Below are 22,447 nucleotides of genomic sequence, written 5' to 3' on the forward strand. Positions count from 1 at the left end.
GGGGACTTTTGATTTTCTGTTCGTTTTTTTTTACTTCGTTGCTGAGGTTGCATCCACTTTTGGGCCTCTCGCTTGAGAAGTGGAGAGCGAGTCGACGCGTTCCGGAATTGTTGTCGTGGAGTCGTTCGAACAAAAATGATATTAATTGGAAAACCGATACCAATCGCGGCACCGGGGAGTGGACTCCGGCGAAGAAGGTGACATTGCTTGCGGCAACGGCGAAGACGGAGACTTCACCACACACCGAACCGAAAGCTCGAATTTCTCGAACGCTGGAACGGTTCAACATATTTCCCTCTTAAGCTCCCCCATCGCCACGATCGAATACAGCGATCGTGGCGTACGTGTTTGTCCTCCACCCTCAACCCACCCACTCTTGATTCCACCAGTGTATCCAGGGAAGGAAATTTAAAACCTTTCCTAAGCTACCTGGACATCGAGTGGTCAGCAGAAAAATGCCTCTCACAACATGCAAAAAAACAACACACAAGCACTTCAATCCCATCTTATGCACAAAAAAGAGAAGAAATGCGGGATCCAAACGAACGCGGGAATTCAATCGATTCGAAAATATCCCGCCCCGGGCCGCGAGCGAGAGTGAGATTCGCCCAAATGGCAATGGGATTCGAACGGAACGGAACAGAATCCGAAACCGATTAACATCATTTAAACATTGCTGAGATAAGTGGCCGCGGCCGCCTTCGGTCGGCAATGTTAGCCTCTTTTTTTTCTACTTTTCTTTCTGCGGACAGCATTTTGCGACCAACCAACCAGCACCCCTGTGTTCCCGTCGACGAGAGGAACCCAGAAGAACGGAGAGACAACGAACAGCGTGATCCAAAAGGGATGCCGCAGCGGGAGGAAGTCAATGGACCGCATTTTGCAGACACCGATCGATGAGTTTGCAAACGCATGCCGTGGCTCCGTGGTGCGTCACTGAACAAGTCGGAACCAATCGGTCGAAATCGGAATCCGGAATGTGTGTGTGTGTGTGTGTCCAGCTTCGAGCGTCACCGAAAGTAATGACCGTAATGGCCGAAAAAATTCGAGTACGACTCGCAAAACAAAAAAATAAAATGGCATCAAACGAAAACGTCGCACGCCTTGGAATGCTGTACGCCGGGTTGATGCCTTTCACTACCTGCCGTTTTTGCTGCAGCCAACTTTTCGTCCATCTTTATGCAGTGCACGAAGAGTGAACCCTTCTTCGCAGGACGCAGTTTCTAGAACGGTCCCTTCAGAACCACTTCTGGATCGCTGCACTTCTTTCTTTGTGACTTCTTTTCCCGCGTTTGTTTGTTTCTAGCTCCAATCCACGAAAGACGAACAATAATTTTCACAGACGAGCTCGAAAACTCAAACTGTATCGCTAAAACGTGCCGGTGACTTGTGCCAGGGAGACGACGAACCCCCGTCCAATACCGAAACGCCATAACCAAACATCACGCTTCGGAGGTCATTCTCGTGACGGTGCAACTCGGCTCCAACCGTCGTGTCTAGCTGCTGGGGCAACATCATGCCCCCAAACGGCACCACCGACGGCCGGAGCCAACTCCCAGAGGCTCGGAGCTATCGTGATTTATCGATCACCCAGTCGGATCATGGCGGCGAAGAGCTAGAAGTGCTGCCTTTATATTTCTGCTTTCATTCTTTCCTGCTCTCTATTTAATACTTCTTTCTAACCGTGCACTCATTTTACAACTCCTCCGGCCGGGATGACCCCATCGGGGGGGGGGAAGATTACAACTTTTTGCTTCATTCTCCCCCTTCTCGCGCTAAATCGCTTTTCCAATGAACAAGTAAACAACGATCATCTTTTGCCCGCCCGTCGTGCTGTTTGTACTTATTTTTTCTTCCCTTCGGTGTTCTTCTTCCATTTTTCCAACCCCCTTCCAATGTATCTAGGATTGAGCGGTACTAGTTCTCGGTTTGGTTTTTCTTTTTCCCTTCAGCCACGGAACCGGGTACCAGAATAAAAACCGAACGTCACGTTCCTTGGGGAGCAGTTGGAGTACTTTGGAACGTGCCCGGCCCTCGGCCCTGATCTTTGTCCGTGCTCCGAAAGCCGTCTTTGGCGAGTTGCCGTCTTGGCGCCGACTGGCAAGAGTGATAATAAAAGTGTATCACGTCCGATAACCGCGGTCGATGGTGTGTGTGTGAGTGTATGTGTGCTTTTTTTTTCAATACCCTGGCTTTCCGCTCACCGTCACGAAAGGCACATGAAGCAATTGGCAGCGGACGGTGGGGCGTTCATACTCGGACCGAGTGACTGCAACGGGACAGCAAGCGCCAAACCCGTTCCTGGCGCCTGGATCCGCACAATTAAACGCTGAATTGATTAAACCTTTTTTTTCGAGCGGCGGATCGTACGATGGTCGCTTGGGTTTGTCTTTGGCTTTTTACCTCATCGTTTTCCTTTCTCGTTTTGCTAAGACTTTCTCGATTTTAAACCCCTGGTGGTTGCAGATTTTCACCCTTTTTGCGACACCCAGAATGTTGGATGCGGGATTCAGCAGGAACAGGTCAATTAAGGTTCGGGGAAAAAAGGAACCGTTCGGTAATTAGCACCGAGTAGCGTCCGATAAACATACGGACACGAAAAGTGTCATGCCCCGAAACCCGAATCGTCCCGATTTTTCGGAACCCGGCCCCGGTACGCCGAAGTTTTTCTTACACGGATTAAGTATCGTGACACCACGGAGCCTTCATTTTCGGGCTCGTAATGCAAAGAGCCGTAAATCTTGAAGCCTCTCCTCCGATCCTCGCTGGGATCGCGAGCGAAGGTAAACCAGAAGAGGTCCGGTTTGTGTTTTGCTTCGTGCCTGTGCCACGGAACCCTTTTTGCTCCTTGCGTCTCAAGCCCGTGTCGCTGGAAGGGACCTCGAGCGTGCGCAGGGTTGCACCTTTGGGCCTCCTTCGCTTCTTCGTCACCGACCAGGGTCCAACGCTATCGTTCGCTGTTATCTGGAATCTCTCCACGAACCGCAGCTCCGTTTGGCCGGGGTTCGTCGTGCGCTCACGAACTTTTATCGTGATCCCGAGGCGGGCGACTACGCCAGGCTCGAACCCTCTCGCACTGGCCGCGGCTCGAGAAGTGCATTCGGTGCGATGGAAATTTGACCCACGGCCAGAGATTTATAGTGCTACTCTAATTTACGACCTTCGGACAGCACACCACACGCGAGCAATCGCGACGCTCCGAGGTTGAAGCGATCCAAATTGGATAGACTCCTCTGAGGGGGCACATTTCATTCCGTGACTTTCTTCGCCCCGCAGCCTCCCCCTCGAAGGGATCGTACCGTTTGATTGAGCTTCGAGCATCGTTTTCTCGGGTTGTGGTTTTTTTTTCAAGCCAGCTGGAACTTACCTGCGAGAGAGAAAAGAAAACGAAGGAAAACATATTTTGATTAGTCACACAGGCGAGCCGTTTTATTCTGATCGTTTTGAGACGGAGATCGTAAACGTTGATGATCTGATGAAAAAAGATATCATATCCAGCAATGAGCGTTGGGATGGAAACAAAAGCCTCCTTGGGACTCGAAGCCATTGAGTGGCCCTTTCGGAGGTGTTTCAACATCATAAATAACATAAATTGGAACTTTACTTTTATTGCCCAGCATAGTGTTGACGATATCTAAACGACTTGTCAAGGGAACATTTAAAAAAATGAGTTCATAACTTTATACAAAAGGTGGTTCAAAGCTAGTATCGGATGTTCGCAGCGAGTGACATTCTTACCGTCATAAATGTACCCCCTGGAAGCTGATACAACCCTTCAATCAACATCGCTTAGACCGAACTCTAGCAAACCCCCAAGTCATTGCACTCTAGCGTTCGTTCATTTCGTGGCATCCTCAGCTCACCCTAAACTATCGGGAAGCATCTTCCAGAAACCTAGTCCCTCCTCGGGGGACCTCTTGCCAACCACAAAAATTCAAATCAAATCATTTTTCCCGCCTTCTATTCCTTGCCAGCTCCGCGTGCTCTTTGCGCGCTCGCGTTGGTCGCTTAATCAAGTCGAAAGTCTCTTACCTCAACCGCTTTTGCGGTGCACCAAGGGAAGGTGGGTGCCCCTTCGTTAAAGGAGAACGGGCAACAACCGGTGCTAGGCGAATAGAAATGTACAATCACGGCTGCCCCAAACCGCACAAATGAACGTGCCCGTACCACAAGCCAGAAGATGATGGGATCCCCACGAGCGCGTTCGATTAATCGAAGTCCAGAATATGAGTGGTCCGTTGCGCAGCCGAGGATCGCCCCCAAACGACTTCGGACAGGTCTCTCAAGTGTATTCGAAGGTTCTTCTACTCATTTTCCTCCCCTTCCCTGGCACTCTGGTCAGCCCGTCCCCGCCCCTCGCAACCGATTCTAAACGCTCTCAAAAGGCATAACTATAATGTTGAAAATATTAAAATCATTTCTGATGATCATTTTTATCCGATTTCTGCACCATCATTCACTCCGTTCTGTGCGCGTCCGAGGGAAGATCGATCGTGGAGGATGCTGGATGCTGCCACGGGGGAGGGGTTGGGAGAGAGGGCTCATCGTAGCATCGGATGATCGCGTTGGATCATCGCGTCGGATCAGGGCCCCTACGTCAAATGCCACACCGTGCGCCGTCGATCAAGCCATCCATCCGAAAGCCTTCCTCCCAAGAACCAGCAGACAAAGGTGACCCGGTCCCGTACCAACACAGCCGTACAAAAAGTGCTTTCATCATAGGCAAGTCAACCACATCCACACGCACACACACACGTACGCAAATATTCATAAGAAAACCGCGAGAAGCGTCTCAGGTACCTCACCGCAGGTAGAAGGAAGCAAGAAGAAATCTCTTCAGCTGATCTTCCAGCAACTAGAGAAGCGCAACGGTGTGTTGGCGTGCGTGTGTCTGTGTGATTCTTCAGGGTGGATTCTAGCCAGCAGCCGCCATTGGCTTTCGGGAAAGCAGATTGGGTTGCCGTCTTGAGGCTGGCACTTTTATTATTATCATTTTTTTCTCCCCCTGTTGTTCGCTTCGTTCCTTCTTCTCACTTTTCTCCTAAGCGTTTCTCGTTGGCAGCATAAAAGATCCTCTACCTTTTATCTGTTCGCTTCACCCATTCATTCCGCTCGCCCTCCCAATCCCAATCTGCTGTCCTTCGGTACGTTCGGTCTTTAGTGTGCCTCAGGTGAACCGAGCTAGAGCTGCTGCGGAATGGAATGCACGATTCCCGTAGGTCATTCTCTCCTCACTTCCAAGAACTGAGATTCGTCGTCGATCGTCGGTGTAGCCGTTGTCGAGCGTCTTGGTCGTCTTCTTACTTGACCCAAGCCTAGGAGAGGTCCTAGAATAGAGGCCCATCTCGTCGATCTTTTCCTTTCTTCCTCGTTCGTTTGCTTTCGTGTGCGAAGCGATAAAAAAAGGAGATTGTATATTTCTCGAAAAATGATTTCTCCGGAATCGTCCGTCTCTCGATCCTTCGTCCACCAAGCCTAGGCCGGACAGACCATTTGAAAGTCATTGCTTGTAACCGACGGCGATGTTACGATACCTTGCGAGTGTTGTTACCATGGCAGCTCGGAAGGTTTCATCCCAACGGTGAAGGACGTACGCTCTCAGCTCATCGTCGGACTTGACCGCGGCCGAAGCGCGCGAAGAGGATGACGACGAACAAGAAGACGTGCGAACACACTCCATATGAATATGTTTAATTACCGATGCCAGCGAGATCTAGCACCCGGCTGTGAAATCGACGTCGTGGCAACGTCGTGTTCTCGACTTCCATTCCAAGCGACAGCAAATCCAAGGTTCAGATTTTCGTCCGAAAGCGACTCGAGGCGCTAACTCTTGGTGAGAGGCGAATAAAACAACAAGCTACAAGCAGGATCACTTGCACTTCCAGCATATCCAGTAAAGCTCTCCCTTCCTCTGGGGAGGGCCTTCCTAGCACCTAGCAACCGTGTCTGTGCACATTCACCACCACCGTGAACGAGATACACACGTCGACATCAGCCAACGGCAGCGCGAGTCAAGTTGCACAAGCCAGGAGTTGTAAAACCGGTTCCAGCCAAGGCATTCTAATCGTTTCGCGTTCGCGACCATTGCCAATCGAATCGGGTGTCTTGTTTGGTGTGCGGCACTACCACACACATACACGCACGAAACCACGGCTCCACCGGACTTAAGTGAACAACTTTCCTTCGGGAAGCCTACCTTAGCTGGCGGGTGTTTGCGCGGTGCGGTACTGATTGCCTCCCCGCCCGAGTTGGTACGTTCCATTTTCAGACAATCGATAGCGCCACTACGCGAAAGTCCACCGTCGAGGAGTGGACCCTTTAAACGCGGACTTTGCGAGACAAGGGCAGATGACAACGCGGAACTTTAATTAGAGGCGACAGCGCACGCAACATGGCCGTGATTGACTGACCGTGGAAGATGATGGTTGCGCCCGAGGTGGACCGGAGGCATGAATAAATTGGAACAAATAGTACAGCGGGTCCTCCAGACCAGTTCTAACGATAGATCGGTAGGTTCGGATAAGGCGCAGTTCCGAACCGGCCTTTCATTAGGGCGCGTAGATGTAATCGCGATGCAAATAGCACTGAATGTAACCGTAGGATTATTCAAAGGATACGTTTATTACCGTAGTTATTGATTTTTTATCTCCGGATTGACCGTGCAATACTGTTCTCCTGAGCAAAATGTTATTTTTAAACTTCAACTTAAGACGTTCATCAGTAAATCGATGGTGGACTTTAACGGAATTCATAAAACAGTAACGGTAAAAACTCATCTTCCCTTCTCCGGTATTTATCATTACTTGAATAAGTGCTGTCTACCAGCTCTTTTGTTTAAGCCTTGTGCAGCAACGCCGTTAGCGCAAAAAGCGCCATAAAATGGAACCTCTTACACGGAGGTCATCACCTTCGTGATCTTCGCTGATGCGCATGCATTCTCGAGGTTCTCCGTCGTTCGAAGAGGTGCAGTATGGACTTACCTCTTCCTCCAAAGACTAAGAAGAGAAGAGGAAGCCAGGTTGTTTACTGGAGAACGCGGAATAAACAAGATAAAGCGCGCGCTCTTCCAGTGATCTTTAAGATCGTCGGTATTGGAAAAATTCTTGACCGTGTAGAGAACAGCTCGGAGTTGAGCTGCACTTGAAGGTAGTGCGTAAAACACCAGCATGAAGAAGTGGACTTCGATCGCGAAAAGTAATCGAGAAGCAAACCACAGAACGCCCTGTAACCCCGGGCCTGACTTTTCATGCCGGGTTTCGGGCGTTGTTTGGCGGGGAAAAGATGGCCGTCCGTTTGTCCACCGCCGGAGTGTTTCTGTGCAGGAAATTAAGTTCCCACTTGGACCTTCCACTCCCCGTCTGGGAAGGAAGTGTGTCCAAACATTTGTCCCATTTCCGCCACACAGGTCCGCTGTTTAAAGACGCCGCGTGAACACGCCCGTGCCGTGTCTTGTGTTTGCTCCAGATTCTCACTCTTCCCTCTTCTTTTCGGCGGTCGCACAAATGTCGTGTCACTGTCGAACCCTGGAACCTCCTTTTGCCAAGGGCTCCGTCGTCGCGTCGGAAGAGAAAGTATGTAGTCTCCCTTTGACGCAAAGCAGACGTGTGTTCGCTAGCGATACGTCATGGAATGGGAGCCCGGAGATGATTGATTTCATTGCGGCCCGGTTCCGGGCGTTTGGAACATACTCATTAGCTCCTTGTTGTTGGCCGTTGTCGTTGTCATCGTCTGCGAACCGACGAGGTTCCGGTGAGGCAACAATCGGAAGTGGGTAGTCGCCATCCGATATCCGACTTGTTGGCACGACACGAATCCAACTGGGGGGTTTGTCATAATCCGCCATTCGTTAAGCAGAAGTCGTTAACAGAATCGATGAAAGTCAGAAAAATCGATTTAGCCACAACGACTGGAGGTGATGTAGGCCTCCGTCTGCTGAGTGGTTACGATAAATTGGGTGATCTTGTAGGTCAACCTTTTTTCATGCGGCAGAATATCTTCTCCAGCATGAAGTCTGCTTAAAGGAGGAAAAGGTTTCGAATGAACGAATTCATGGTAGTTAAGAAATGTGAGGTTATTCCAACCCTTTGCTTGATTTTTGCAGAATAATAATAACCTTAACCTTCCTGTAAGCTCTTTACAATATTTTTAAAATATTGTTTTAATATTGACAAACGGCATAACTTTAAAATTCGATAAAAGAAAAGTTATTTGCGCAAAAGGAATATTTCTTAAGCCGTACGAAGAAATGCCAAACTGAAACTGAATCACGAACACTCGAAAACGACGATGTGGCGTTTCCCAGCATGTGCCCAGTTTTACCGTATCGGTAGATTAATCAGCATTATGTTGGCTGGCTGCTTCGATGGGATTATGCGCGTCCTTTCCCGGGCCCGATCGAGCACCCTTGTCTCCTTCCCCTCCCCCCCGAACTCGGTAAAAGCATCCAGCAAAGATAAAGATTAATAATAATGCGCCTCTCGGGCCAACTTCTGCACGGGACACGAACGAAACCATGAGGCGCTTGTATAGGGCTTGTTCTTCTGATCTTCGGTGATGGATCTTTTGCTTCTCCTCCTTTCGCTCCCTCCCCCCGCCCGAAGATCGATCGTGGAAAAGCGTTGCTCCCGCGGGCGAACGGGAGGAGTTCGCTGGTGCGGGGTTCGCTCACGACGTGATGGCTCGCCATCGAACAAAAGAGCGCCATTGTTCGACCGGGGGGGACGACCGTCGCCTCGATATCGCCCAGAGAGGTCCCGAACTTTTCCTCCCAGTTTTGCCGCTGTGCTTGCCGTAGTCGTGGCGTTTCTGGCAACACAACTCCTCGGAGTAGAAGTTGGCCACAAGAATCGATCTTACCGGCGTGATCTCTCACGTCTGCCCGGCAGCCATTTTTATTGTTCTTTTTTCGAGCGTCTCTTTTCCGTCGCGCTTCGCTCCGTACCGATCACGAACAGGGACGAGTTTCCTGCCCCACCGTCTTCTCTCCCCCTCTCAGGTAAGAGGAGAGATTTTCACCTTTCACACTTCTCCCCCTCATCTTCCCTCCAATCGCTCTATGCCTGTGTGCAAATCATGTTTAATCATAAAGATTATGTTTATTCTAACACAAAGGTAGCCTCTTCGGCGTTCTGATGTGGCCAGCTTCCCCGCGGGGAGTTGTTTTTTTTCTTCTCATTCCATATTTTGCAAGCCAGCCGAGACCAAGAGAAAATTATAGGGTTCCGGGCGAGACCGGGTTTCGGCGGGAAGTCGGGAAGAATCGCTCCGGGGTTGGAAAGGGTGTGGACAGACGATGGCGCTATTCCTCGCGAGAGCGAAGAACATCTTCCCGAGCTTTGTTCCTTTGTTCGCTCGAGATTCACCTTAACCTCAGCCTCTCTAATGCTATATCATCATCCGTATGGAAAGCTGGCCCCCAAGCATTCCTGGTCAATACTGTATTCAAATCCCTTTTTTTAATTCACTTCTCCAACCATTTTCCCAGAAGTCGTCGCCGGTGGCGTCCGAAAAGATAACCCCAACCACCCATTCGCTCAATAATGCAACGTTTAGTTGCTGTTGACTCTGTTCGGGGCCCGAATTTGTGGGCCAAGCAAACAACGACGGAGCAACTAGAGCAGCTGCCTGATCGACACAACTACGATTTGGGGTCGATTTTCCAAAGCGCGGTGTTCTTATCAATCATCGTCGCTTCCGAGCACCTTCTTATAAATCAATCGCATTGAGGGAATGGAAAGGTTGTGGAAGGAGTTGAAAAAAAAGGAAAAGAAACCGATCTGACAATCTTTCGTTGTTGCGAAGAAGAGCGATGGATCTTCGTGCGTTGTAAAGCCGAAGAAAGTATGGCGCGTTGATCGATATTGCAGGTAAAATCAAAGGCCACGATTGTAATCGTCCCGTAAAAAAAGGGCGTGTGTGTGTGGGAAAGGGTTGAAGGTTTTCATTTCACCTTTTTTTCCCTTCAAACAACTGCACAAACCGTTCGCCCGGTTGATGTTTGTTGCTGGAAGCGCATACAATTCCCTTCCCGGCTTATGTTTACCTCCCCTCCTATGCTTCTGATAACGTAAGCGAGTGCGTGTCTTGCCCTTTCGCGCTATCAAGCGAACGTTCCTGGTCCGAATTTCGTTTGACGAATGGCCATTTTCGGTCCGCCAATGGGGTAGTAGGTTGTTTTGGGTGTGTGTTTTTTTGTGAGTAGCGTCTCGGAAGCGCTCCGATAATCGATAGCGTGGCCCGATATGCTCGGCAAACATAATTTCCACCTTTTTTTCTTCTTTTCTTCTAATATGTTGGTTTGCCACTTACTTTTTCCCTTCACGAACTCGGAGTTCTTTTCTTCGCGCTGCTGGCGCAACTGCATCTGCTGGCGTTCCTGCTGCTGGCGCTGGTGGCGCTGCTTGTACACCTCGTAGCCGCCCTTCGCCTCGCGCCCCTCGACCGGGGTGGCCGTCAGCAGTAGTAGCAGCGCACAGAGCGCCCCCGCCAGGACCACCCACAGCCACCCACCGGCTAAACTCGCGTTGTATCCCTTCATCGTTCCGGCATTCGACTCGACTCGTTGCCCCACCCCGGTGGTATCACCGCCGCTGGCTCATGGCGTCACGTTCCCAAGCACGTACGGTCAAACCTTATTTGCACTCGAAAACTCTCTCTCTCCCTGCCTGTTGCCTTCCTTCCTTCGCGAGCAACCGTCTCCGATTACAAGATGTGACGCAATCGTACCCCCCGCGTGCCCAAACAAGAGCGATCGCCTCGAAACCGAGCGAAGATCACGAACTATTGACACTTAATTTTATGTCGCTGCCTTCGTTTTCCTTTTTTTGGCGTACACAGACTCCCGTTTTTCGTTTTCGTTGACTTCACCGACTCTTGCCTTCAACAACAACAACACATTCGATATCACATTCGGGAGCGGAACATAAACAACAATTGGTCACACCGGCCCGTTACGTAGACACACACACACACACACCTTCCGCACGGTTTCTCACATCTCACATGACAACAAGATCGCCAGGCAAACCACCCGATCGCTCGGTCGCCCTCCTTTTCTCGCCTCACCCAGCGTTGAAGTCACCACGCAGTTAAACTAAAAACCCCACTGAAAACTATTCAACTATTTCTCCGCTCGAACGCCGCAGTACGTGGGCCCTCGACTCTCGGGGTGTATGTCCGCATCATCAAGAACACACGATTGACTCGATTCAAAGGGCTTCCCTTTCAAGACTTCCCCTCTTTCCTCTTTGTTTTTCTCTTAAAAAGAGATTAAGTGCGTTCAAACGGTCGATCGACGGATCTTGGAGCGAGCAGCTCGTGCCAGACGATTTTCTTACGCCCCGGAAAACCACAGAAACCACACACAAATACACGCACACGTGAAGTTGAAAACAAGAACCCGGTCGAAATGTTGTTAGGCCAAACCACCCTTGATATCCTTTCTCCTTGGGGCAGGTGGCCGCAAATCTGGCACTTGGCTTTTTTCTTGAAGGGATTCCTCGCGTACTTCGAGACGGAAACGCTCCTTGCGTGCAGGTGGTTTACAGAAACGATTTTTTCGACACACAGTAAAAGTAGAATCACAGTTTGCACAAGTAAACAGAATTTATCTTTTTTTTTTTTTAAATATAAAAACAAAACAGAACAAACAGAATGCAAAACAATTGGAGGTTGTGGGTTGGGAAGCAAAAAAAAACTATAGCGAAACCCGCGCAACCACGATTCGACGACCGGAGGAAAAAAAAGACCGGCGAGCACCAACGACGACCGACAACGTACGGCTCTGCCCTGCACACTGTCTCGCATTCGAACTCGTACTGAGAAGGGGAACGCACGAAACCACTCAAGACGTCGCGACGCGATCTCAGCGTCCGCTGCGTCTCTCTCGCGACCGTTCCGTTCGCCGTTGTGGTGGTGTTTCGAAAGCTTTCGTGTGCGCCTGTGTGCGCAAGGGGGAGTTGGAACAGGCGAGCTTAACAGCTAAAAGAAAATGCGACAAGTTCCACCACCGTCGGCGCGGTGCGGTAAGTTTCGGTAAGAAATCGATCGCGATGGGAGCAAGACATCGGCGGGAGATAAGGGATGTTTTGGGCTTCGGTCGCCCATGTTGTTTGTCTGAGAGGTTTTTACCACGAGACGTAAAGACGGGTGGGAAAATGGTGTAGAGCATAGGCCGTTGGATGTTGATGCGAGCGCGCGCGCACGAGCCCTTGAGGCATAAGTACGCACACTCCATAGCGATCTTATGCGCATTTGTGGTGGTGTTCGCACCAAGCGATCATAAAACAGCGTATGTGTGCCTTTTCGCTGGTAGTGGTTGGGTGTTCGACGAGCTGTAGACTTTAAATCTGTCGATCGCACGGCGAACGGGAACAACTGGAATGTGCCGACGATCGGACGTCGACGCGACAAGCGTGTAACCAGATACTTGCGCGCGGAAAATGTCGACAGCGAAGCGGACACCACGCCACACCAGCACGAGAAATACCTGTGTGTTTGATCTCCCTCGCCGTGTAGACGCGAGACCTTTCCTTCGATCGGCGAAAGGTAAAGCATTTGCCAAAGAAAAACGGGCAACGTCGTGTTGTTGGCATCCAACAACCGCGTCTCCTGGAACCTCGACGACAGAGAGAGAAGGAGCACACCATCACAACAGGGTGGTTCGTTTGTGGCGAGGTTCCGCAAAAACAGACATAAACCCCAGGTACCGCCGGACAGCCCGTTGTCGTTGTAAATGTGTGTAGTCGAAAAATAATAATAAATATTTTTACTGCTGAGTCAGGTGGCTCGGAAAAACACGGATTCTTACGGAAGCAAAACTTTAGCGAACCTGCTTGTACCCACGAAAAATGCGAAAACATCGTGCGCCGCTGTGTTGAACAAGTGTCACAACGGACTCGAAAGCATAACAGCGAAAGGAGGGTGGCTTTGGGTTATTGTTTTAATGTTTTTTGCTCGTAGACACTATTCTGGGTCGAGGGTGAGAACGGGCTGGACGGTTTTCTACTCAACTTGGGAAACGATGTTGTAGCATACTTATTTTCTTGCAAACATACTTTCCTACCTTCATTTTTCCCTGTTGTTTAATCTTGATTTTGACGATCCCTAACATTCAATAATTTATCAAAATTGCTAATATCGTGTTCTGATAAATTTATTTTTCTCTAAGGACCTTGAATATGTATGACGATTTGTGTAAAAAAAAAAATCACAAAAATAAATTAGATATGAAATCGAATTTTTTAAATACCCTGTGCTTTAAACTGATTCGATGGAAGAAAGAAGAAAAGCAACGCCAGATAAGCAAACGGTTTGATCAACTCATAACAACAACAACAAAAAACACTAGTCTGCGATGTCTGCGCCGCCATCGTCTTGGCCAAAAGATAAAACGTAAAGTGATCGCAAACTGGATGGGAAAGGGAACAACTAAACGAGCCATACAAAATCCGACGATCATCCCGCATAGGAGAGAGCAAGTAGGGTCGATCCAAAGCATAAAATGCCATCAAGCTTTTCATGCTGCCATACATTATGTGGGACCTGCGTCCCGATCTCTTAGTCTCATTCTCTCTCGTAGATCGAAGAAGGTCTGAGAGCATGGAGATCTTGTGATCTTTCTTCCAGCATGCTTGCATAAATGTTGCTTTCCCTTAGTGTTTGTGATTGTTGTTTGTTGCGATTTCGTGTGTGCATGTGCGTGCGGTGGTGGAGGATTCTGGAAGCTTTTCAAGATGCGAGCTTTCGGTCTTAAATCACAGTACAACACGCGCATGAAACTCACAAACACTCACGCGCACTGAAGCATAGCTCAACATTGGTGCGAGAAGGTGATCGATGCGGTTTATGCGAAGCAAATGGGAAAACAAAAGGTACAAAAACATAAAGTCAACACCAATACAGAGCCGCCGGGCAGAGGTGGATGGGTCACATTACAGTTCGGTAGGACCGGTCTGGCCGGGAGAGAAGATCCCAAAGTGTTTCGAGCAACAAGAAAAACGGAGCTAAAGAAGGAACGTCAAAATCGAAGCGAGAGGCGAACGAGATGAAAGCAGGTAAATCCGTCCCACCCGTACCCCTCGAACCCCCCGGGGGCCAGCTCGGTGGGTTTATATCTCTTAAAATCCGTTCCGTTTAAGCCACCATTCGTCTCCTCCTCCTCCTCCTCCGTTCTCCCGCAAGCGTCTATGTCTAGCGTCTTTGGAGGAGTTTAGAGTTGTTTCTTTCTTTTCCTTCGAGCCGTCGTTCGTCGAGCCCGGGCTCGGCCGCTTGCAGCATCTCCGCGGTCCACGGCGAAGGTCCGCGACTTACAATGCGCTAGTTAAAGGTGAAAGAGACCTCAAGGGTCTGGCTGCACGTCACGACCCCGTGCTGCAGCTCGCGGTCCGTTTCGATTGGAATGTCGCCCAGTTGTGGCCATCCAGGAGAGGAAGGGTGCGGGGAGTGGGACGACGAAAAACGAAACACACACGCAAACAACAACGGTTCCGTTTCTTCTGCGTCAGAGGCGAGTTCGAAGGCTGTAGCTGTCGGTCAGCGATGAACCCGACCTCTCGGGCACTCCGGGTTCGAAGTCCCTTTCCCAGCCCTGATAGCGTTCCGTGGAACCAACTTTTTCTGCGTGCAAATAGAAAAACCCCCCATAATCCCCGGGGCAGATGATTTTTAAGCCTTTTGAGCCTGCTCGTGACGCAGTTACACCGCGGAATTGCTAATACCTTATCAAACAGTGCAGCTCCGGTGATGTTTACCTTTTCGTTCCGATCGAATGTTATTAAGGTGGGAAGAAAATGCAAAAAAAAGGAAACAAGAGTTCAGAACAGAACGCGCTGGCAAATATTAAAAGTCGCAAAGCCAGGTCCAAGTAGGCAGCGAAGTCTTTATCGAACCGCTAAATCAACAACAAAACTCTTTTGCGTTCCGAAGAAAAAAACACCCAGAACCAATTGTGTGTATCGGGAAAAATGGAACCAACTGTGCGTGCGACGAAACCCAGAACACCTTTTTCCACAGTTTTATCGCAACGGAAAGGTAAATATTTAGCAGCGGTCGTGGTGGTAGCCGAACGCAATTCGCGCGCAGTGCCTGCTCCGTCGTTTGCTCGAATTTTATCTCGACCTGCGCAGTTTGCACGCGTTCGGTAGAATTACGCCCGGTACGCCGGCGTATGGGAAAGTTTTACTTTGCATAAGAACCAGCCAGCAGATAAACGAACCGACAACCGGGGTCGGTTTGTGTGACGTGCAAAGATTACGTTCGGGCCATCGCTTCGATAAGGTTAGTAACGGAAAAATTGAACCGGAATGACGCGAAATCGAAAAACAAACAAGATGGCCGAGAAATGTAGCCGTTTTAAAAGCAAACAGTAAGGTAAATTTTATTGGACACATTCTGGTTGCATCAGGAGCAATAAATTCTATAAACAAGCATAACAAGAACTTCCAGTCACAAATATGTTCGGAATTCCAACAAAATATTGTGCGAATATTGTTATTAAATACGAGTGAGCACCAAAAAACAAAACGGAAAGAAATCTCAAACTGCAAAATCCTTCTTTAAGAAAGAAGTGATCAATAATAACCCAACCGGTTAGCTTATTCCAATACCGTCAAACTGTAAACTTGTCAGCACGAATCGGTAACCACTTTACATCAACCGCTTCAATCGGTTAATCTCACCCCCCGCAAACCGGCCCCCTCAACAACCCCATCATCCCGGCGTTGGCATGCACCTTCTTATCCACAACCAGAAAATGCATTAATCGATTGCACGAGGCGCGATAGCGTGTTGTTTTTCAACTTCACCAACGTGCCCGATGAAAAGTTAACGCTTTTCGATGTTGTTTTCAAGAGTTGTGTTTCTTTTCTTCTTAAAAGAGAAGAGGCTTTTCTTCTTCGCTTTTGGAGACTTCTTTGTCGCTTCGGCAAACGTTCCGAGCAACGGCTTGAGAGTTTATTTGATAATTAAAATTCCTCGGAATGCTTCGGCCACAAACAAAACCCGTGGCGCTGGCCATTTTACCATTTTTTATGCAAAGTGCACGGACATCAGCGATCCGTCCACCGCTTCTGCGGGCCTCCACCAACCTCTTCGGCTGCCAAAGTGAAGGGCACGCGAGATGAGATGACAGCCTTAAGAAAAAGAAGCGGCACATGCGAGATTAAGCGGGGCCGTCCAATAAACGAAACATCTCGGCAACAGCGATTAAGAAGCTAGAAATAAAGGCGCACAACGACGACCGAATGGTCGGAAGGCGAAGCCCGTAGCGTAAAAGTGCCGAAATCGTACACCGCACGGTCCGCGACGAATTTCGGAACGCGCGTCGTCCTGGCGTTGAAACCCTACACCAATTTATTAATTTGACGACGGCCATAAAGTATCGAAATTAATATTTTAACTCTTTGCTGAGGACTAGTTTCCTCTCTCTCTATCTCTCTTTGGGATGACCACACACTTTTCCAGCTACCACCTGCACACACCGGGCTACTAATCTGGCCAAAGCACCCCCGCCCGCTCATTTCGGGGTTTCCCTCGCGTTAGCAATTAGTTAAAGGTTCTGGTGACTTTTTTGCTGTCCTTCCCGGACTCGGTGGGGTTTTTTTTGCTTGCTTGCTTTCCTTCCCATCCGATTAAAGGCCTTACACCGCCGGTCACGCAGAGGGGACGACGAATAATTCAACACCGGCCTAACCGGGGCACGCAAAAACGCTCCGGAGATCAAGATAGAATGCATATAATTTGCACAAAACCGATACGCTTGTTTGAGAAAAAAATAGGCCCCGTTCGCCGTATCGCGCCTTTATCACCGTGTAGAACGTGTTATTTAATCACCTGTCCGCGCTGGTTGGAGACTGTTTTCTCCCCCGGTGGTTTCAGCTAACCTGCTGCATGCGGTGGCCGGCACCAGGCCAAATGGGTCGGGTTTGTAAAATATGCAAAGCGCAGGAACCAGACCGGCGCACCGGCAGTTTTGTCGTGCAAAATGATATTGCCAATATCATACATTTAGGCAACGCGGGTTGGCCTTTGGTGAGCCCCATACCTCAAGAGGTAGCTCGTGCTCCGAAGCGCCTAACGAATGCGCCCAAGGCACACAAATCAAGAGCCTTCATCTTCCGAAGGTGGTGCGCACAGTGGAACATCTCGGGACATTTAACATTTTCGAAACAAATTTAAAATATAGTTGGTTTTCAACTGCTTTTAATGATTTTCTGTAAATTGGTAATATTGTAAACCAGAATGGTATAACGATATCCTTGAGCTTAAGAATTTGTTTTTGTTCGTTTTGGTTTTCTACCGAACGCCTAGCCGATTGTCCACTCATGGAACCACTGTGCACCTGGGAGAAAAATAAATCCTCCAGCGAAAGGAAACTAATTCCTCGCTAAAACACCCTCCGGGATCGCCTCGTTTCGGGTTTGAATTTTAGTGTGGCACCAAAAATGGAATTAATTAGTCGAGGCTCATCTCCGCTCCGGACAACGGGCGATCCTCGAAAAAAAAACCATAGGAGCCCTTGCTGGAAGCGAGAAAGCACAACACAATCCGGGTTGGTCGTAAAAATTGGAACCCGCAAATGTGTGTCAGGTGATTGCGGAGCGCTTTATCAGCTTTTGAGTGATTAGTTTAGCTAATGCTAATTTATGGAAAGTAGAAAAAAGGGAAGCTTTCGATGGGGGGGAGAGCATAAACCATAAACTCAATATAAGGAGAGAACCATAAATAGGCGCATTAATGACGACTAACGGAAGGAATTTTTCTGTTTTACCGGGAAACTATCCTCTCTTTTTAGCCTTTTTCTTCGATTTAAACCCTTCAAGTACAACTTTATCAACCTTCAGAGCGATTAACGGCACGCCTTTCACGATGGATTGCATCATGACAAGTCTCCGGGAGTTGTGGCGCGTTGCCGTTACGGTGAATTTCTTAACCTCCACTACCTTCCAGCGAAGTCCGACGTTGACCGCACCATTTCCCAGATTGCTTACAGCGCGACAATTCCCTGCCTCGGAGCGAATGCATTCCCTGGCCACCCTGTAATTCCCAACCCGCGAAACGTGAACCCTTTCCATGGCGAGTAGGAGAGAAAGAGAGACATAATAAGGGGATAGTTGTAAGTGACGAGTTGCATTAACGTCTCCATCGCGCAGAATGTGCCGACACCGCAGTCCACCTACAATGGAGCATGGCTTTGGGTGAGGGCCTTGGCCAGAGAAGCCACCCTTCCAAAAGGTCCCACGTCCCGCTCGATGTTCACGCTGTCGGAACAAATTAGTCAACAGGTAAAACTCACCAAAATGGAAGAAAAGGAAAAAGAGTGAACAACCTCTGTGGTCTCATGGAACCACCAAAAGGGAGGGGGGGAGGCGATTGTGCATATGTGAACAGTGGTTTTAGGATGTGGTTTTTCGAGCTTGGAGCTGCCTCCATCGAGCGTCCGAGTTTGAATCTCGCCCGCACCGAAAACGGCGTAGGATCAATAAATAAATTTAAACAAAACAAAAACGCTATCGAATCCGAAGGAACCTGTCCCCCGGTCTCGCCTTGGATAGAATCTATGGCCCGATATGGCGGCTAATTCGTTGGAGCCTTTCAAATTGGCTCGAAGAAAATTTAAAAAAAACGGCTCATATTACACGCCTGTCAGAGGAATCATTTTCGGTACGAATGTAAACGATTAACGCTCCGGCGCGCGGCGGAACGCTATGGATTTCTCGCTCCAGAAGAGAAGAAGCGGAGACTCGAAAAGGACTAACATTTTAATTTCCCAACCCACGTCTGGGTGGTAGGACGGGGACGCGGTTTGTCGCGATTAGAAAAACGCTCACCTGCCAAGAAGCAACCCGAACAGAAGAAACAAAAATGTTAAAAAATGGACGGATCGTTTATGTTTCGCTGGTGCCGCTAACGGAACGCGCCGCTTGACCAGTTCGGGAAGGTGAACTAAAGCCTCGGGAGCCTCGCCGTAGCTTATGATAATGAAAAACGCAGCATCGCGATTCGATCTCACGTTCCTTTTCGGCGAACGAAAAGCTCCCAACATCGAACGTGAGCTATGTTTTAGTTTTTTTTGCTTCCTACTCCAAAACAACTCCCCGCGTCGACAGGTTGTGCGTGTGTGTATCTATTTTATCAAACGCTTCTTTCTTTCTTGTTTTTTTATTTTGTATGTTTTGCTTTCCAAAGGCTCATTTTTCATTCCGTGTCGAATTCGCTGGGAATGAATGCCGGCGTGTATGTGTGCTAATTTTTGGTGAGGCTGATTTCCATCCGTATCTATGCTAAATTATGCGCGAATCCTTCGGGATGGAAGTGTTTATCGCATTTTTCAAAACATCAAAAGCATCTGTTTTTTTCTCGGGGAGGGGAAATCCATATTCCAAATTCTTACCGCAAAACAACAAACAAACCGTTTCCCAGGGGATTTGGTTGCCAATCGTTTGCAACAGGTGGATTCCAAAGATGTAGCTTACCTGTTTGAAAAGAGTGGGAGAGATGGGAAAAGATAAGAAAAACTAGTTTAAAATCATTAACCTCAATGTGTGTAAATAGCAAATCAACGAAAGTTAAAGATAAACCGACAAGTGTTAAAAGTTAGCGCCATCTTCTTCATCTAAACACGAACCCCAAAAACAAACAACCCGCGGAAACTGTAAGTACCTCTTCTTTGTGGCGCAACTTTGGCAAAGATTAACTGTAGCTGAACGGATTCGCGACGCGTGATTATTGTCTTCACTCCCAGCCACACAAAACCAAACCGAACGAATTGAAATGGCTTAATCGTCATCGCTCGAGCGTTTGAGTTGTTGGCTCGAGTGCCATATTTTCAATTGAACCATTGTAGAGCGGAGGATTGAAGTCAGCTGCCATGAACAGCAAACAATTTATACAATTCGCAGATGGCATCGATCATGTTTTTCCCAAAAAGCACCTTATGTTTCCCAAGAAACCGGGTAGCAAGCGGAGATTATTCCATCAACCTGTTATCCTGCCGCCATTTGACTCGAAAGAAAAACAGGTGAATCTTATGGAAAGAAAAGATAAATGTATCTATATGTGTGTGTCATAAAAGATGTAAATTTTCAAACCCTCCGCTTATTGAACTGTTGCCCCGTAAAACGCGTAAGGGTAGCAATTTTGACGAGCGAAACCTGGCACGATTGGCAACGGCCCAAGAAGCGGTAGAAACAATAAAGTTTTATTGTTTTACGGCGAGTGGAGCCGAGTTGGGTGAAATTTTCTGAAACGGCCGTTTTCTTTGCATTTATTTAATTTATTTTTCGACTGCAATTCTCTGCCGTTTTCGGTTGCTTTCCACCCGAACATGGAAGAACTTTATTTCACCATCGCCGTAGATGAGATTTCAATTATCCGCATCGCTTTTCGACAGGTTGTAGCCGGATCGGGTCGATTGCCAAACGGGTTCTCGTTCTTTGGACGATGCTTTACAATCGTTAAAATTGTTGTGTTCTGTATGGCAAAAGGATGATTTTTTTCAAACGGGATAAACGGTGATTTTTGTGTTGTTTTGTTGCTCGTCCAGCTACCAAACAATGAGGAATCTCAAAGAAAATAAGAGAAAAACACATGCTTCCACGCATCGCATCGCACCACCCGGCGTTACATAAGGGTGGTAATTTAATCGAGATATAAAACAAAACTGTTAGCTCTACCCACAAAGGGGTTGGAGAGAGAAAGGAGAGTGGCTAATGCCGGTAGCCATCGGAAGGGGCACTGAGAATACAAAGAAATTTGTGGCGCGAGACGGCGTCCCCGACACTTGCGCAGCCAAGACCCGGTTGTCGCCACCATGCCGCCAGCGTCGCCGGATATTATGAAACGTGTCATATCAGCAGCCCGCGGCCAACAACGCCATTTTGTGTGTGTGTGTGCATTTCTGCAGCGCAGCACATTTTCTTACGCCAGCGAAAAACCGAACCGAACCGATGGCGAACCCGGGGTGGCGGATCGGGATTTACAACACGTTTAATCGGAATCCGATTTATGTTTCGCGATGATGTTTCTGTTGTTTCGACGTAGCGAAATTCACGACAAAAAAAAACGCTCCCGACAGCAGCCTGCGCGGTAAGAAGAAACTTCAACGCCGCGCGAAGCGACAAACCTAACGGAAACATATTAAGCGCACCGGCGCACGCGAATTAAGGTCGCGTCGCGGGCGATGTTGTGACATGCTGGCAATTTGCCGCCCAGCACTCGGCTCAACCCTTCTGCCCTTGCCCTCCTGTTGCCGGTAAACGCCGTGGTCGGTTGGTTTCGTTGCAAATTGTTGTAAGGCGCGTCAATTATGGTGTGCAGAAGGTACGTGCGGATGTTCGTCGTTCGTGGTTGTTGTCCGAGTGCGGGCGAGCAATGGTACGCTGGGAATTTTGTTCGCGTCCATTTAAATCGATTATACCCTTGCCTTGGTAGAGGTGGTATCGTTCCAAAAATGGATAAAACTATTTAAATTTGAAGGAAGTTGTAAAGCAAATATTTCAAATTGAATGCTATTTAACCGTTAATTGTGGCGAAAAGGATTCCATTCCAATGTTAATTTACTATTCAAATTATTAAATTTACAATGGAAAGATCTTTCATGTTTTAACAACAAAAAGAAACACAGCTCATCTAAAGTTTATCCAAAGGAAAACAGGTTGAAACTTATCATCTTTCACATTATACTAAATTATTATGAGCACCTCTTTTGCCTATAGAATATCTACAAAAATGCAGCTACTAATCATGTTCAACACATTTTAATTAGAATTTATTTCCCCCAGACCTTCACCCTAAGCCCTTACGACATTACAAAACCTGCCCTGGCCTGTATCCCTCATCATTCTAAACGCCCTTTTTCTTTAATCCCCAATCGAACAAATATGCATCAAATGCTGCTTTGTGCTAGAGATCCCCACTTCATTAGACACTTCGCCGAGAGGCTGGAGGACGCATCATAAAAATCAAGGCCACAGAATATTCCTCCCAATGTCATTACGTTGATTGCTTTTAATATCGTAGAATCAATCTCCACCGGTTTTCTTTTTCCCTCGAACGCGGAGATTTCTGATTAAAATGTTGTTGCCTACACTAACCGGCGTACGGTGGAGATTGGAGGAGAAAATGGTCGCCTATAAAGAGCCCGATTCGACCGATCCGACCCGAGCGGGATGGAAATCTCATCACGCGCCACTCATATACATATTCTACGGGGGTTTTTTTTGATCGGCCAGACGGGGCCACTACTCGGTGCGCTGGCGTGTCAAACCAGTTTTTACTCCGAGTCTTACACATTTCACCCGAACGACCACGACGAGAGGAATTAGGACTTCGGCTGTGGTCCCAAGATTCGGGTGGATCTATCTATCGGAAAATAAATTAAAAGCATTTAATTATGAAACGAAAACAAAACGATACGCTCCGCCGTACCGAGATGCGGGGTGTGATTGAA

General features: G+C 48.4%; 1 protein-coding gene across 1 annotated transcript in view; it reads right to left on the reverse strand.

The window, feature by feature from the left end:
• Positions 1-10,537, reverse strand: part of LOC131281397 (epidermal growth factor receptor) — a 33,073-nt gene extending 22,536 nt beyond the window's left edge. Inside the window, exon 1 of the mRNA XM_058310729.1 lies at positions 10,309-10,537. Coding sequence (XP_058166712.1) covers positions 10,309-10,537 — 229 coding nt within the window. The remainder of the gene's footprint in view (positions 1-10,308) is intronic.
• Positions 10,538-22,447: the final 11,910 nt, after the last annotated feature.

Source organism: Anopheles ziemanni, chromosome 2, assembly GCF_943734765.1.
Source record: "Anopheles ziemanni chromosome 2, idAnoZiCoDA_A2_x.2, whole genome shotgun sequence".
NCBI lineage: Eukaryota > Metazoa > Arthropoda > Insecta > Diptera > Culicidae > Anopheles > Anopheles ziemanni.